Raw genomic sequence first — 17,359 nt, forward strand, 5'->3', positions numbered from 1 at the left:
CTACCACCAACTCTGTTAAATTTTTAATTTCTTAAAAAGTTTATATATGTATTTACATGTTGCTAACATCACATCCTGATCTAATATGTATTTTGGGTAAATGCAAAGGGATTCCAATTTCTAAGAATGATAAGAAGTAGAGAAGATACTCCATTCTTAGTTTTGGAGTTTATTATATAGTTGACAAAAACCCAAAACTAAAGGTCCTAATTTTTTTGGTATTTAGAAAGTTTGGTCCCAAGAATTAAGATTAACGGATTTTGGTCCAAGAATTAAAATTAACGGTCCGACCCTTTTACTCTCATTTTAGATTTTAACATCATCCATCCCAAAATTCATGTATATTCCGACTTAAGGTGTCTTGTAAGGAGCTATTAAAAATTCTTGTAAGGAACTATTAAAAATTCTTGTAAGGAAATGTAACACAATACAATATTCGAATTTTAACATTTGTCAACAGAGTCCAAAAATTCTTTACATGTGTCTATGTTACGTTTCTTAATTAATATTTACTCCAAAATATAAAAAGATATTACAGGTCGAGAAAATAGGACTAAACCGATAAACAAATATTTGGACGACCTCTTGTCATTGTTCGGGTTCCAGTGGTAGGAGAGACTCTATTCATCAAGAAGAAGCCCAGTTTTTTTTTTTTTTTCTTCTAATTAGGTAAATCGGTTGACTCAGAACCGAGTCAGCGACTCGTCCGAGCCATAAAACGATTCCAATTCGAGGAATCTCACGAGTTCTACTTTCCTTTAAATAAAGTGACTTTGTAGTATTGGAATTGAACAAATGCTTGTAGAAAGTTAATCGAGAGAGAGAGAGAAAAAAAAAGGGGGCCGAAAAAATGGGTAGTATAGGAGAAATCAATGGAGACGAATTGGTCTTAGATGTGGATGAGACGATTTTCGTTGCGGTGGCGGAAGATGTGGAGAGGAGCAAAACGACGGTGTTATGGGCGGCGCGAAATTTCTCAGGCAAGAAGATTTGCTTGCTTTACGTTCATCGCCCTGCTCGTCCGGCTTCGTGGAGTGAGATCTTCTTCTCTCTTTCTCTCTGAATTACTTCTTATGTGGAGAATTATGGTTTATGGTTTTTTTTTATGTATAGATCTGTTGAATTATGAACATTAGACGAAATCGAAAATTTGAAATTATTGTGGGATAAGTGCATAAACCTTTCTATATATTGCTCATGAATCTTGACTGAACTTACGGAGTTTAAGTTGAGATGTCTATATATATCATTTTGCTAAGAAAATCAGAGAAATGTATAATTATTTCACTATTATATGTAGAAGAGGAAGACAAACCATAATAATGAAACATTTCCATGAGCACCCATTTTAAGAGTTTGGAAGAAGAACACAATATTTATGTATCAAACTGAAGTGGACAATACAGGAATGATGACCGTAATTTGATTACATTGTAAATAAGATCAGCCATTGCTTTTGTTTCTGTACATTGTACAAAACTTTGTCAGACTCTGTTGGTTTGCTTGTCTTTGAATTGGAAAGTCTAGTTTTCTTGTGGGAGCTGGAGATTTGATGACTTTAGATGGTTGTTCATAGCATTTAGTTTTCTCTTTTACCAGTTTATTGCCAACGATGTTTAGACGTTGCAATCGCTGAGAACATTTTGTTTACCTACAGCGCACAAGAAACTTGCCGGTGGTACCTTTAGAAAAAATGCTGTCAAGGTGATTGAGCGCGTTGATAAACAAAAAGTGGATGAGATTATGAATTCTTATCTTCACCTTTTATCTGAAACCGAGGTATTCAGTCTCTCTTTTCTTCGCGTAATGGTACTGGTATTTAAGTATAACTGTAGTAAGGCAACTCACTGCAATTGACTTTGAATAATCCTATAATCTTCGTAAAAATAATTGTTCATATAAAGATATAACATAACAGAGAAACCTTGTGTCCTGTTTTTTGGGTCCTCATAGCTCAGATTCTTTAAATCTTTAGGCATTGTTGGTCAGGACCCTTTCAGTTGATAAACTAATGAATTGACATAGTTTCTTTTTAGGTTCAAACAGATAAACTTTGCATTGCGGGGCAAAATATCGAGGAAGGTATCGTAGAACTAATTGCTCGACACAATATCAAGTGGTTAGTAATGGGAGCTGCATCAGATAAGCATTACTCATGGTAATATATGATTCTATTTTTATCTCTTATGTTATAAATGTTTTTCATCTGGCCTCTGAAATTCATTTTATCTACTTAAATGCCAGGAGAATGACCGATTTAAAGTCCAAGAAAGCCTTATTCGTTTGCAAAAAAGCTCCTGATTCCTGCCATATTTGGTTTCTGTGTAAAGGTTACCTTATCTTTACAAGGTAAATTTCTTTCTTTTGAAGATTGCAGAAAGTGTGAATGAGATGTCTTAAATCATCGTCTTTCCTATGCTAAACTATTAGGATACATCTGTATAAATGTTGATGTAATATGATACGTCATGTGACTTTTGTTGTCGGATTTAGCTAGTATACCACCTTTTAGTTAACTGCTTCTACTATCTGTTTTGTTTTCAACCTCTATTCATATAATTAAAAAAAAAAAACACTCTTAAAAACAGGGCAACAAATGATGATAGTAATAACAGACAAACCATGCCTCCCCTAGTACAGCTGGATTCAGATAATGAGACAAGGAAATCAGAAAAATTGGAATCTTCTTATATGAGGAGAAGATTAAGATATTGGCGTAGCCTCCTTGAACAAGGTAGCAGTCTACTTGGATTTTGCAAGGTCCCTTTGCATATCTTTTCCTTTGCTATCATTTATATTATGTCTCTGTATGGTAACTTTGTTACAGAATTGTGCAGATGGTGAGAAAGACTCGGGTCAGTTGGAGAGAGAAAAGGTGGAACCACAACCAATTCCTTCTTCTTCAGGTTCGGGTTCTTCCTTTGGCGAGCCGGTTGGTCCAGAACCGATTGGTCCAGAATTGGCTGGTTCAGATACCATAACTACCTCAAATGTTGAGGTAGGAGGAGTTTTTACTTTCATCTTTCATACTAATCATGTAGTGACTAGAAATTCCTTTAGTCATTTGCGTGAAAAGACTTTAATTTGGCAAAAAATTACAGGTCTCGGTTTATCTTCAAGTTCGTGATATAGAGCTGTTTGAAAATGTGACTTTCAATATATGATCGTAGTTTTGTCTTTCAATATATTGGAAGCTGTACTTAAAGTGGATATGATGCTGTCACTTTTTAGTATGGACAAGCCATTAATCCGCCTGGTAATCGGGTGATCCTGTGGAATTTCAGGAAAAGAAGCGTGAAGGAAATGTGGCGCGCGAAGTTCATAGGTATGATAAAGCCATGCATGATATCGGCCAATCAGAGAGAACTGTCTATGGAGAAGCTCGAAATGAGAAAGAGGATGACAGTACCATGGAGGCTTTATGCAAGGTTATACGTCCAATCCATTTTTCAGTTATCTAAGAAATGGAGATGATATTTTTAAAAGTGATAGTATCTATCCATTTCTGCTAATTGTGCGATAGATAAACCAATACATCTTGTTACCACATGCAAAAAGGCTTAATATAAAGAAATATCTCACTGGGGATTTGTAGATTGCTAACACAGAACTTCTTTAGTTGATCAAAAGAAATGAAGATGTAGACCATCTTGTTACTGCTGGCACTTTCTCAAACTTGTTTTTCCCGGTTTAACTTTCTTTTCTTTTCTTTTTTTTTTCATGCCATCTCACAGGCAAAAGCCTTAGACGGTTTATGCATTAAGGAGTTGAGTCGAAGAAAGAAATTGGAGGAATTGCTGGAAAAAGAAAAGGATGAAGTGAAGATGGTTATAGACCAGAACAATGGATTCATGAAAAAACTTCAGATGGTTCAGGGTGATAATCTCAAGTTAGAGAGCCAGATCAGGAAACTGCACGACTTGGAAAAAGAACATGGTGAGAAATTTGATACGGCTATGGAGCTCTTGAAAAGTTTCAGGCAGAAAAGGGATCAGATCCGGATAGATCATGAGAACGCTATAAAGGAAGTAAACACATTGAAGAGGTTGATAAAAGGAAAGAATGTAGAGTCTTCCGGGTCAGAAATGCTTGATTATTCTTTTATGGAAATCAATGAAGCTACTAACGAATTCGATCCATCCTGGAAACTTGGAGAAGGCAAATACGGAAGTGTCTATAAAGGGAATCTTCAAAATCTTCAAATAGCTGTAAAGATGTTGCCTTCATATGGCTCCCAGAATCACTTTGAGTTTGAGCGTCGGGTAAAGCACTTTATCTATATATATGTATAAACATCCTCAAGAGTTTTTTACACAAATTCTGATTGTTTTTTTTTTTGGATTTCAGGTGGAAATATTAAGCAGGGTAAGGCATCCAAATCTGGTAACAATAGTGGGTACTTGTCCAGAGTCTCGGTCTCTAATTTATCAATATATTCCTAATGGAAGCCTCGAAGACTGTCTTTCAACTGAGAACAACGTTCCTGCGCTTTCATGGGAATCTCGGATCAGGATTGCCTCTGAAATATGCTCAGCCCTCCTGTTTCTTCATTCGAACGTTCCTTGCATCATCCATGGAAACCTAAAACCATCCAAGATCCTCCTTGATTCCAACCTCGTCACCAAAATCAACGACTACGGAATCTCTCAGCTGATCCCGATTGATGGTATCGACAAATCTGATCTTTACGTAGATCCACATTACTTTGTTTCCGGTGAAATGACGCTGGAATCAGACATATACTCGTTTGGAATGATTCTCCTTCAGCTTCTCACGAGAAGGCCTCTCTCTGGGATACTGAGAGACGTCAAATGCGCTTTAGAGAACGATAACATCAGCGCGGTTCTGGATAATTCAGCAGGAGATTGGCCAGTCGCGAGAGGCAAGAAGCTAGCTAATGTAGCCATCCGTTGCTGTAAGAAAAACCCATTGAACCGACCAGACTTAGCCGTGATTCTACGGATTATTGATCGAATGAAATCACCTGAGGTTCCTTTACCAGAGTCATCGTCTTACTTGAACCAGAAAGCTCCACGCAAGCCTCCTTCTCATTACCTATGCCCCATTTTTCAGGTAACTTTCTGAGAGTTTCAATGCCTGAACAGGTTTAAGACAAAAGTTAAAACATGTTTTGTATGTTGTGAACACAGGAAGTGATGAAAGATCCTTTAATAGCAGCAGATGGATTCACATACGAAGCGGAAGCTATTAGGGAATGGTTAGCGAATGGGCACGATACGTCGCCGATGACAAACCTGAAGATGGAAGATTGCAATCTCATACCTAATCACGCTCTTCACTTAGCTATCCAAGATTGGCAAAACCAATGGTGATTTGCTTTTGCCTCTTTTTTTAGGGGGACAATATTGCTACATTTAACTCCCAATTTTTTTCAGATTGTCACTCCTGTAAATTCATCCCCAAACGTATGGAAAATATATAAGCCTCACATACATATTGTCGCAGTTACAATTAGTAGCCTCTACTATTGGTTTAAAAATGTTTGAAGTTCTTACCTATCATTCTCTATTAGTGATTATCTCAAAAGTTTTCAAATTTGTTTACCTACAGTTTTCGACTCAATACTTCTCCCTCTTAGATGCTCTACACTTCTTCATAAAGAAATATTCTCTAAGAAATCACAACTTCCTCCTTTACATGTTTTTATATACATTATTAATTTTGTTTTTGTTAGTTGATAATTGAGTTTGGTCGTATGTTATTTATAATTATATAAGTCCAATATGTATAATAAGCGAATAGGTGTGTGTAAGAGTTGTAACTTGTTCTCTCTCTCGTCCAAGTCTCTCGTTCTTCTCTTGAGAGTTTTGTTTCTTAATTCTGTGTCTTTAACAAAAGTTTAACAGTTTTTACATTATTTGCTAATAAAAATAGAGAATACAAGGTACAACCAATACGACGTCGTTCCTTTTTCCCGGCAAAAAAAAAAAAACAAACAAGGAATTTGAAATCTAATGTAGATAATATAAAGCGTTGAAGATATATTTAAGTCTACGTTGTTATTTGACTGTTAGGTATTTGGCAAATCAGAGTCAATAACAGACATACTTTGCGTCCTCCTCAGCTATAGAGAATTTTCACAAGTCACCATCATTATCATCATCTCCCATGGATTTCAAAGATACTCTTATCTCCGATCAAGACCACGACGTCTCACAACAGAAGTACTCTTCGTTTGACCTTGACCTTGTCCGTCTCCGTAGCCAGATATTCGAGGCGGTCTATCGGAAAACCGATTTGATTAGAGCTAACCAGGAGCTGTCTCGCGAGAGAGATGTGCTTAGGCAAAGAAATCAGGAGCTTGAAGCTCGATTCTCGGAGCCAGCGATGGTCAGAGAGGAAACAAAAAGAGATCTTGAAGTTTCTAGAGAGCGAGTCAGTGAGCTTGAAGAAGAAACAAAGGAAAAATCCAGATTACTTTCGGAAGTTACGGAATCCGTACAATCTGTACAAGATCGCTTGTTGAAATCGATCGGATACTTAAACGACGAGGATGTTCCAGGAAGGGGAAGAGTGGGAAAAATAGAGTCAGAGGAATATAGCTCCAAGTCAGTTTTGGAGTTGGTCAAGGAGGTAGAGAAGAAGGTGGAGACGCTTATGGAATCGATGGAGAAGAAGAAGATGGAGCTAAGTAGAAGTGTGGAATTTTTGGAAGAGGAGAACAAAGACATCAGTGTCTTGTTAAGAGCTGCTTTGTCTGAGAAACAAATTGCAGAGAAGCAGTTGAAAGAGACGAATGAGCAGAAGAGATCGGCGTTGCTACAAATCGCAGAACGAGGGTTACAGAGAATAGGGTTTGGTTTTGGGTTTAGGGAATCAGTACAGGAAAGCTCAGAAACAGGACTTCTCGAGAAGGAAGAAGATGAAGCTGAGAATAGTATGGTATGTTCATTACTTGTGGTCTGATTTTTAGCAACAAGGATCAAATAAAGGTTTAAGTATAATGGAATCTATGGGCAAGAACAGGTTATAGCAATAGAGAAAACAATGAAGAATCTACGGAAAGAGATTTCTCAGCTGAAGCTTTCATTGGAGGAATCAAGGTAAGCTTTTTTTTTTAATTGGAAGAATCAAGGTAAGCTTTGATACTGGCTAAGCTTGGATTTTGATGGAGATGCACAAGAAATTTTTTGGAAATGATAAGAAACATAAAAATGCCATTTTCTTGATCTTACAGGTTAGAAGAAGCGCGGTTGAAGAAAATTACAGAGGAACAAGCTCAGAAAATAGCAGAGAACATGATAAAAATTGACAACCTGAAAAACCGAGAGAGATCTCTATCTCAAAACGTAATGTATTAGCATCTGGCTAGCTTTCACTCTGTATTCTCAATTTGTAGTGAATTGCTTACTCGAGAGGTTTCATTTTTTACTGAACCAAAGGTGGAAGAGCTAGTGAGTGTCATAATAGAAGCTGAATCAGAAGTAAGTAGATGGAGAAAAGCTTGTGAGCTAGAAGTAGAAGCAGGGCAACGTGAAGTCCAAGAACGCGATCAACTCGTAAGTTTCATTCATTATTCAAAACCTTAAAGCTAAATAACAAAACTGAAATCCATTGCTACAATTCAGATAGCGGTTATAAAGGCAGAGGTTGAGAAGATGAGATCAGCATTGGCTATATCAGAAGGGAAACTGAAACTGAAAGAAGAGTTAGCCAAAGCTGCGATGGTAGCAGAAGAAGCAGCTGAGAGATCGTTGAGATTGGCTGAGAGAAGAATAGCTGAACTACTCAACCGCATTGAACATCTCTACCGCCAATTGGAAGACGCAGAGTCTATAGAACGCAGACGCAGAAAGTTTAGGTACGTTTGGTGTTGGCCGTTATGGCGTTTGCCTGCCGCCGCTGCTGTTTATGTGGCTGCTACCGATAGTTCTTCATGTATAAGCAACAGAGCATTGTTACGATATGGTGCTTGATCTAGTGTTTATAAAATCAAAATAGTTTCACTTTAATCTAATAAAGATTACATGTTCTTCATTTCTTAGGCCCTTAACTTCTGAAACAATGAAGTGAAACTCTATTATTCTTTCTCTGTCGTGCCCAATGTAAAAGAAAATTTATGTGGTACATAGTATCCTGATTTATAAGAATACGAATCAGCTTCGAACAAGACGTGACATGAAACTGAACCCCTGACCTCATTAGCCAACACGTTGAGCATCTCATATCTCTTTTCCAACCTCTCGAGCTTATTAGATTCAATGGCTAATGTGGATATTGTTCCTTTCTTCAACCGCCTTGCGTTCTTTAGGATGTATGCGGCCACTTCTTTCTCATCATCTCGTTGCCATGCGTATTTTGTCCACACGAATGTCTCAAGATGGTACAACAAACATTCCGGTACACATTTTGGCTGACTCCATTCCCACCCAACCGGACATGCTCTTCTTGTAGCAAAACAATCAGTAGGCTGAGAACAATGCAAGTTAATATGATATTTAGATCTCATCAAATTACTTGACAGTAGAGCTCAAAAGTACTGAAAACTTTGCTTACGTTGATGAGCTTGAGGATTTGCAATTTAGGGCAACTATCGAGCATAAGCGAGAGAATATTCCGCTCTTTTGGTGTCAATAGCTCCAAGAATACCAGCTGATAAAAGACAATACCAGTAGGATACTTTACCTGTCCCTGAGTCAAAACATTAGTACCAACAACAATGTTAAAGCCCACTTTGCAGAGAGAACTCTACGAAAATCCTTTAATCTATAAAACTTACCTCAAAGGGTAATGAGTGTAAGGAAAGACGTTTGACTCCAGCTAGAGATACCAAGATGTTCTCATTGTTTACATAAGTAACGTCAATGATTTTGGCCTCCACTAGCTCTGGCGCATTCTCAATCAGACAGGACTCAACCCACTCGAGCCCTTTGATGTTCAAGTATTTCAAAGAAGGAGCATTTATCACATAACCTTCATCCCCGTTTCCTGGGAACTCATCTACTATGGTTAGTCTCTGTACTGATGGCACCGCAATAGTGAAAATCTCAACATCGATATTGCTTTTTCGTTCCACGAACAAATCTTCAAGACTAGGACAGGCAGAGAAAAGGTTACAAACAGATTCTTGGTCATTGAATACCACATAGTCAAGGTGCAGCTTTCTAAGAGACTTGAGACAAACCCGAGAAGGAAACTCCAAAAGAATTGAAGTCTTCAATTCCAAGCTATCGAGTGTATTATCATCACAGCTAAACAAAACACTAGGAAATATGGCATAAGCTTCCTCCTGATTGTGAAGATCCACTACCAATTCTCGCAAATGGTGTGCAAATGCAATTCCAATCCATATTCCAACATCTAAAGCTTCAGTTTTATCTCTAACTACCAAATGCAAACTCTCTAGAACCGGAGCTTTATGTGAAAGAGAAGACCTGTAAACAATCTCTGAAAATCTTTGGTGGTCACTTTTGTGATCTTCAGAATTAAACTTGAGCTTTGGCACCATCTTCCATAGAGATCTCCACCGTTTAGACAAAACACTCGTGGCTATGACAGTTTCTGTTGGGAGTGAAGATAAAATACGCAGAAGCAAATCATCAGGCAATTCGCTGATTCTGTCCTCATTCAAAACATCATCTCGGTTTCTCAAACGCTCACCACCGATTTTTCTGTCGAAAATTCAAAGATTAACCCATACACAATTTTGAATTCGGGTGGGATCTTACAGTTAAGAAAACCATAGAAAGTTATCAGACCAAAGACACACATAAACGAAACTAAGAAACATACCGTTTGTGTTCCATTATCGTTAACAGAGACAACAATTTGGTAGAGTTCCTTCAGGTCCCAGTGCTATCGCAAGAACACTCCAAATGCCTAGCACAAGCTAAAGCCTAGAAATGATAACGGTGACGATTCAGCTTCAAAATCAATCAATCAGCAAAAGGATTGACGAGTCAGAGTCACAAACCAAACTGAAACAGTAAGAGAGTAAACCTAGTGACCTACTGCATTACTCGACGAGCACAAGATCTCGAGACGAAAGAGGACGACGAATTAGTCGAGATGTCGACAAGTGTGAGAAAAATCGAACCCGAGGCCCAAAAAGGCTTTCTTTAAATGGGCTTCTTAACTCTGCCCTTTTCAAGTGAAGCCCAATCGTACGAACAGAGTCATCGCCCAGACCAATGTGGTCTGTAATGATAATAATGATTGTATGAACAACTGTTTGTTTACAGATTTCAATATTCACAATATAATAGAAATTTGATCGATCAGTGACAAGGATCAAATAAAGGTTTGAGTATAATGGAATCTATGGGCAAGAACAGGTTATAGCAATAGAGGAAACAATGACGAATCTACGGAATGAGTTTGGATTTTGATGGAGATGTACAAGTAACATTTGGAACGGATAAGGAAAAATCAAATGTTATTTTCTTGAACTTAAAGATTAGAAGAAGCGCAGTTGAAGAAAATTACAGAGGAACAAGCTCAGAAAATACCAGAGAACATAATGAATATCGACAAGCTGCAAAACCGAGAGAGATCTCTATCTCAAAACGAAATGTATTAGCATCTGGCTAGCTTCGCACTCTGTTTTCTCAGTTTTTGTAGTGAATGGCTTACTCGAGAGGTTTAGTTTTTATTGAACCAAAGGTGGAAGAGCTAGTGAATGTAATGAGAGAAGCTGAATCAGAAGCAAGTAGATGGAGAGAAGCTTGTGAGCTAGAAGTAGAAGCAGGGCTCCGGGAAGTCCAAGAACGTTCACTAATCAAAACTTGAAAGCTAATAATAAAAGATCCATAATCAAGAAAAGCCAATGCTACAATTCAGATGGCGGTTTTAAAAGCAGAGGTTGAGAAGATGATATCAGAAGGGAAACTGAAAACTGAAAGAAAAGTTAGCCGAAGCTGCAATGGTAGCAGAAGAAGCAGCCGAGAGATCGCTGCGATTGGCTAAGAGAAGAATTGCTGAACTTCTCAACCGCATTGAACTACCGCCAATTGGAAGAAGAAGAGTCTATAGAACGCAGACGCGGAAAGTTCAGATACGTTTGGTGTTGGCCGTTATGGCGTTTGCCTACCGCCGCTGCTGTTTCTGTAGCTGCTACTGACAATTCTTCATGTATAAGCAACAGAGCATATTTACGATATGGTGCTTGATCTAGTATTAATTTGCACAAGAGTTGTGTAGACTAAATATCACCATAGAAGCCCAGTTATTTATTTATATATAATAAGAAAGACATAAGTGTTTGCAAGAATTCTAGAAATAGAACAAAAAAGTCAAATCCATTTCCATTGTCGATATAAACATCATAGAACAACTTTCAATGTACTATCCATAACATTGTTATCCATAACATATCCAGCTTCATACTGCAAGAACAACAAGTATGCGACAAAAACACCGTCTTGCTAAGGAAACTGGATTTTGTTAACTGATTTCTTTTGTATTGTTGTCACATTGTGGACGACGATGTTAAGAAAATATCCTATTTACAAGAGAAGGTATCACATTCGAACACGAGATGACATGAATTTGAAGCCCTCACCTCATTAGCCAGCTGGTCAAGCATCTTCCCACGTCTCTTTTCCAACATTTTGATATTTTTCAACGTTTTGAGCTCTTTAGTTTGGATCGGTCTTGTGGAGATTGTTGCCTTCTTCAACCGCCTTGCATTCTTTAGGATGTATGTGGCCACTTCCTTCTCATCTTCTCGTTGCCATTGGTATCTTGTCCACACGAATGTCTCAAGATGGTACAACAAACATTCCGGTACACATGTTCGTTTACTCCATTCCCACCTCACCGGACGATTTTTTCTTTTAGCAAACCGATATGGCTGAGAACCAACAATGCAACTCATATGAGGTTAGATCTCATCAAAACACCTGAAACTGGAGCTTTGGAAGAAAAAGAAAAAACTAATGAACTTGCTTACGTTGATGAGCTTGAGGATTTGCAATTGAGGACAACTATCGAGCATGAGCGAGAGAAGATTCCACCCGTTTTGCGTAAAAAGCTCCAAGTATACCAGCTGGTGAAAGATAATGCCAGTAGGATACTTTATCTGTGCATGAGGCAAACATTAGTACCAACAACAATGTTAGAGCACAATTTGCAGAGATAAAAAATCCTCAAATCTTAAACTTACCTCAAAGGGTGATAAGTCTAGGGAAAGACGTTTAACTGCAGTTAGAGATACTAAAATGTTCTCATTCTTTATATAAGAAACGTCGATGATTTTGGCCTCCACCAGCCCTGGCGCATTCTCAATCAAACAGCACTCAAGATGACTGGTCTTGCTGATGCTCAAGTATTTCAAAGAAGGAGCATTTATCATATAGCCTGGATCTTGGCTATTATGATCACCTTCTATGGTTAGTCTCTGTAATCTTGGCACCGTTATAGTGAAAGTCTCCTCAAGGGCATTGCTTCCTCGTTTCAACAACAGATCTTCTAGGTTAGGGCAGCCAAGGAAAAGTTTACGAACAGATTCTTCGTTGTTGTATACCACATACTCAAGGTGCAGCTTTCTAAGAGACTTCAAACACACCCCAGAAGGAAAGTCCAAGAGAATATTATTCTTGAGTTTCAAGGTATGTAGCGTATCATTAGAGCTAAAAAACACACACGGAAAACCGGAATACAAGTACTGATCATTGTGAAGATCCACTACCAATTTCCTCGCATGTTGTGCATCTGATATTTCAAACCATCGTTCAACATGTGCATCTTCAGAAATAGTGTCTCTAACTACCAAATGCAAACTCTCAAGAACCGGAGCTTTATGTGAAAGCAAAGACCTGAGTACATTCTCTGAAAATCTTTCGCTTTTGTGATATTTAGAATCGAACTTGAGCTTTGGCACCATCTTCCAAAGAGATCTCCACCGTTTAGACAAGACGCTCGTGGCTATGACCGTTTCTGTTTGGAGTGGAGATAATATAAGCAGAAGCAAATCATCAGGCAATTCGCTGATTCTGTCCTCTTTCACAACATCTAAACATTCACCATCGATTTTGCTGTCGAAAAAATTGAAAATTCAAAGAAAAAACCATAAGAATTCATAGAAGAAAAAACCATACAAGGTTTTGGTAAGAAACATAAACGAAACTAAGAAACGTACCATTTATGTTCCGTCATCGTTAACAGAGACAACAATTTGGTAAAAGCTCCTTCAGGTCCCTGTATTGATTCCTACGGATTGGATCAAAGACAATTCTTGAAGATTAAAGACAATTCTTGAAGGAGGTCTGCAACTCCAGTGATGAATATTAATAGAGAAATCTTTATTGGCTCTACCTCCTATGAATCTTCTTATCCAAGTATCTATCGCAATACGAACGCTACGAATGCAAACGCAGCCTAACGCAAGACTCCGACTCAAGCTTAGATATGATAACGGTGACGATTCAGCTTCAATCAACGAGTCACAAACCAAATCGAAAACCCTGGCAGAGTAATAACCCAGTGAACTAATTTGCATCAGCAACTCGAGCACATGATCTCGAGAAGAAAGAGGACGACGAATTGAGAAAATAGAACCGATGGATTGTTTGTTTTTCTCTGAAAGGTCAAAAATTGAATCGAAGCCTAAAAAGGATTTCTTTATATGGGCTTCTTTACTCAATTTAGGCCCAATTGCACGAACAGAGTCAACAATAAAACGCCGTCGTTTGAAAAATGTAAAAAGTCTTCTTCGTTTCCCCGGAGACATTTATCATCGTTCGTCGGCAGGAAACAAACAAGTCCTTTGAACAAAGACGACGGCGACGACGATGGAAGAAGCGAAGAAGAAACCAGAAAATGTTTCGGCGAAGAAGATCGCTTCATCGTGCGATGTGGAGTCGCTAAAGAAATGCTTGGAAGAAAACAAAGGAGATCACTCGAAGTGTCAGTCACAGGTCGAAGCTTTCAGATCTTCTTGCGCTCTTCCTCCTCAACCCAAGAAAAAACCCTAATTCCGAGTTCGAAGTAGGAGAAGCAATCTTATGTAATAAACTCAGACCAATGTGGTCTGTAATGATACTGATTGTATTACACATTCAATATTTACAATACAATAGAATTTGTTTGATCGAGATCAATGACGCAAATCTGATTTCTCGAATGTCAAGTTACCAGACTCGTCTCTCTCAAAGAGACGTTCGATCAGCTCGTCCCAACTAACTCCCCGGTGCCTTCTTCTCTTGTTCGATGGACGAAGAGAAGATGATGATGATTCACCAACCATTGATGCAATCGATTCTGTTTCTCCTTCTTCTTCCTCTGTTTCTTCTTCTTCTTCTTCGGTTTCATCTTCTTGAGCTTTGTCAAATGTCCCGTACTCAGAGGACATAGAGTCAGCGTGAGGAACATCTAACGTTACTGCTCGTCTTAACGCAGCTCTATACTCTAAATTGTGCTCTCTGGCTAATGATTCTTGCCTCTCCATCCTCTGCTTCTCCGGGATCTCCATCGTCTTCTCCTTCTCCAACATTAGCTGGAGAAATTCAAATTTTAGCATTAACGAACCGGTAAGGATTTACGGTCTAATGAGGTCGGTGAAAAACTTACGTTGAGAGCTCTCTGAGCTTCTCGTTCGATCCAGATGATGGCGTGGTCTGAAGTTGCATTGCAAGAAAGAACAATGTGTTCGAACCTTCCGTCTACTGGTACTGCTGTCTTCACAACCGGAGGAAACCTTCCTAATCTGCAAGAAACAATTACCAAATAGGTCAAACTTTACAACGTATTTAGCTCATCACATGATCGATTGCAGATCAAAAGAAATGTGATGTATCTTGAATATAATGTCACATAAGACATTTGAGATTGCAAACTAAGAAACAGAGGGTCCTTTTAATGTAGTGTGTAGTCGATCTATATACTACCTGCAAGGCTTTCTCTCAACTATGTGATACATGCGACCAGGAGCGTAAAGCCGCCTAGGATCTTTGAGCATCTTTTGTTCTGGAACACATGTATCCTTCATGCACCTTATGCATAGCAAACATGGCAAACTGTCCACACACACAAGAAAACAAAAATTTGTGAGAATTTTGTGAGCTACCGTTGAAAGTTTCGAACCCGTGCATAAGAATGGTATAACTGTCCACGAAAGTAAAGATGATTAAACCAGTCATAAAAAACAAACTGAACTAACAAAAGCTCTTTCAAACTGAAAAAAGAAAGAGCTCTACATGATGACAACTAAGAGTGGACCAAAATTCCTTGAAATGTCAGCATTGAAACATATAAAGGACAAAACTTTTTTTTAGGGATTTTCTCCTCTACTTAGTGGACCAAGTTGTTGTGAGCTACCTTTGAAATTTTCAAAAAGAAAATAACATACTTGCATAAACCCTTTGCATATAGAATGGTATAACTGTCCAAGAGACACTGTTTACCAGAAAAGAGACTTGAATATGTCTTCTAGAGGCGTAGCTGTCCTGGGCAAGAAGTCATCCTAAACCAAACAAAACAAAAACAAATACTCTAGACTCAACATTTACATTGAATCTTAGCCCATTTGATGTTGTATAACCCAAAAAATGTGTCCTGCAAAAATTGACACACCTGAAGCACAACAGAGTTGATCACATCCGCATATCTGACAGCCAAATTCAACGACATACACCTAGCAGGCGCAATAGCGAAACACCTGACCCTCTTCCTATCGATATTCCCCAACCTATCAGAATGACGAACCACCAACAAAGCCAGCATTGTAGCCACACCAGACCCAAGTGAATGTCCAGCAAAAGTCAGAGTATAACTCGGATACTTCACCACCAATTCTTTCAAAACCTTACATTCCTCATCCAAAACCCAACCAGCAGACTTCAACAGCCCGTTATGCACATACCCTCCATCGAACTTCCTTTCCCCAAGCTTATTATCCAAAAGCATAGCATAATCACTCTCTTTGGCTAAATTCAGCCCCCGGATCGCAACAACCACATCTTTATGATCATGATCAAGATACAGTATGTAAGCTGGAGCACGACCCTGAGTGTCTTCATAAGTCTTCTTTAGAAGCAACCAATCAGGGTTTATCCCATATCCTTCTGGAGGCTCCCATAAAGGGTTTCGAATATCATCCTCGTAAACTGCTAAAATGTAACGACAAAACCTAGGAACCGGTTCGAACTCGTCAGTTGTTGCAAGCCCCCAGTCTTTGCTGTCGTGACCAGCCGTGTAAAGACAGCGTTTATAAGCCCAACGTGCACAACCGAGACAGTAAACACATTCTAGAAGAGGGCAACAACCACATAGAATCGACATGAACAGATTCGATTCATACAGAGTTTATAACACCATCATCATCATAGAGCTATGATTAACGATCAAAGCATAAAGTTTGAATGATTAAACCAAGAAAATTTCGAATCTTTAGCACACCCAACTGAAGGAACTTGGAATTTTGACTGGAGGATGTGAGACTGAAATGTAAAAACCGATGAATAGAGAAATAGAAAGGAAAAAAAGTCAAACTTTGTGAATCAAGAAACAATGAAATGGAGATTCATACTTGGTGAAATTGAAGATTTGAAGTCCTAATTGCTACTCTTAAGAGGATATCCAGAGCTCGAAAACATGGGAACTGAATTAGTTCTCACTTATTTTTCACTTTAAGCACAAATCCGAGGTCTATGAATTGGAGGGAAGAGTGTAGAATTGAAAGATGAGAAAGGGAAGTTTCGTCCCGAGGAAGAAGATATAAGACTTTGAGGAAGGAGATGAAATGAAAATCACGCCATTGAAGGAAAGGGCAAACTCGCCGGACTCGTGCTCGCTTTTGTTAATTATTTATATATGGCGGAATACGGCAGTGAATTTGGGTGAAATTACAGAGCTTTATAGAGTGCTGTGTTGTGTGAAGAAAGGTATAATTTTTTTTTTTTGGACAAAATTCAGTTAGATTTCGCGAGAATGATTAATTATTGATGATAAACAATGTTTGGTAGTTGACAAAGAAAAAAAAAAAAGCAATGGTTGGTTTCTCTAACTATGTTTTAGATTTATAGAAACTGAGAAAGTATAAAATCGAATTACAAAACTACGAAAATGAGATTCAATTAATGTTCTTCGTTTAGTTTAATATATTTTTGAATTTTTATTATAAATACAAAACAATATTACAGCTAATGTGAAATTGTTTTAATTTCAACTAAGCTAAGGTGGTAGGCTGGTAGCCACTGGCTTATTCAACAAACAGTCAAAAGAGACATGGAATGGAAACTTGGTTGCACAATCCCAAACCGGAAACAACTCTGGTTCGCCTTTGGTACCAATTGGAGTTATTCTGTGGTGGATCAACTCAACTTAAACTATTCTTGCAAGCTCACATGTTGAATCAATATAATCAATTCATCATCCTGATTTCTACAATCAAAAAATTGTC

The 17,359-nt window shown here is 38.3% G+C and overlaps 5 protein-coding genes and 1 pseudogene across 8 annotated transcripts; 3 read left to right on the top strand and 3 right to left on the bottom strand.

The window, feature by feature from the left end:
- The first annotated feature begins 588 nt into the window (after positions 1-588).
- LOC18021375 (U-box domain-containing protein 32) lies at positions 589-5,515 on the top strand. 3 transcript variants are annotated; one of them, XM_006404119.2, is made up of 10 exons: positions 589-1,034; positions 1,658-1,779; positions 2,037-2,158; positions 2,245-2,349; positions 2,589-2,734; positions 2,838-2,998; positions 3,285-3,428; positions 3,735-4,262; positions 4,348-5,073; positions 5,151-5,515. In XM_006404119.2, exons 1-10 carry the CDS (start codon positions 851-853, stop codon positions 5,331-5,333), a joined length of 2,421 nt encoding a protein of 806 aa, XP_006404182.1. In that variant the 5' UTR covers positions 589-850; the 3' UTR covers positions 5,334-5,515. The 3 variants fall into 3 exon arrangements, with proteins under 3 accessions (XP_006404182.1, XP_024013532.1, XP_024013531.1); XM_024157764.1 differs by lacking the exon at positions 589-1,034 and having other exon boundaries at positions 2,047-2,158; XM_024157763.1 differs by lacking the exon at positions 589-1,034 and having other exon boundaries at positions 1,671-1,779; positions 2,026-2,158.
- Positions 5,516-6,121: 606 nt separating this feature from the next.
- LOC18021376 (uncharacterized protein At3g49055) lies at positions 6,122-8,058 on the top strand. The gene is made up of 5 exons (XM_006404120.2): positions 6,122-6,903; positions 6,988-7,064; positions 7,199-7,310; positions 7,404-7,520; positions 7,590-8,058. Exons 1-5 carry the CDS (start codon positions 6,130-6,132, stop codon positions 7,935-7,937), a joined length of 1,428 nt encoding a protein of 475 aa, XP_006404183.1. The 5' UTR covers positions 6,122-6,129; the 3' UTR covers positions 7,938-8,058.
- On the bottom strand, positions 8,012-9,963 carry LOC18021377 (FBD-associated F-box protein At3g49020). The gene is made up of 4 exons (XM_024157666.1): positions 9,754-9,963; positions 8,741-9,632; positions 8,518-8,652; positions 8,012-8,431 (listed from the first exon to the last, which is right to left on the bottom strand). The coding sequence occupies exons 1-4, from the start codon at positions 9,765-9,767 to the stop codon at positions 8,042-8,044; spliced, it is 1,431 nt and encodes a 476-aa protein (XP_024013434.1). The 5' UTR covers positions 9,768-9,963; the 3' UTR covers positions 8,012-8,041.
- Positions 9,964-10,029: 66 nt separating this feature from the next.
- On the top strand, positions 10,030-11,129 carry LOC18021378 (annotated as a pseudogene).
- Positions 11,130-11,268: 139 nt separating this feature from the next.
- Positions 11,269-13,525, bottom strand: LOC18021379 (FBD-associated F-box protein At3g49020). Its single transcript, XM_006404123.2, has 5 exons — positions 13,276-13,525; positions 13,100-13,170; positions 12,125-12,995; positions 11,912-12,040; positions 11,269-11,812 (listed from the first exon to the last, which is right to left on the bottom strand). The coding sequence occupies exons 2-5, from the start codon at positions 13,114-13,116 to the stop codon at positions 11,462-11,464; spliced, it is 1,368 nt and encodes a 455-aa protein (XP_006404186.1). The 5' UTR covers positions 13,117-13,170; positions 13,276-13,525; the 3' UTR covers positions 11,269-11,461.
- A 184-nt stretch (positions 13,526-13,709) lies between these two features.
- On the bottom strand, positions 13,710-16,760 carry LOC18021380 (sn1-specific diacylglycerol lipase alpha). 2 transcript variants are annotated; one of them, XM_024157665.1, is made up of 6 exons: positions 16,487-16,760; positions 15,532-16,397; positions 15,363-15,421; positions 14,847-14,975; positions 14,530-14,665; positions 13,710-14,455 (listed from the first exon to the last, which is right to left on the bottom strand). In XM_024157665.1, the coding sequence occupies exons 2-6, from the start codon at positions 16,237-16,239 to the stop codon at positions 14,057-14,059; spliced, it is 1,431 nt and encodes a 476-aa protein (XP_024013433.1). In that variant the 5' UTR covers positions 16,240-16,397; positions 16,487-16,760; the 3' UTR covers positions 13,710-14,056. The 2 variants fall into 2 exon arrangements, with proteins under 2 accessions (XP_024013433.1, XP_006404187.1); XM_006404124.2 differs by having other exon boundaries at positions 15,532-16,760.
- Positions 16,761-17,359: the final 599 nt, after the last annotated feature.

This window comes from Eutrema salsugineum, unplaced genomic scaffold, assembly GCF_000478725.1.
Source record: "Eutrema salsugineum unplaced genomic scaffold, Eutsalg1_0 scaffold_16, whole genome shotgun sequence".
Lineage (NCBI taxonomy): Eukaryota > Viridiplantae > Streptophyta > Magnoliopsida > Brassicales > Brassicaceae > Eutrema > Eutrema salsugineum.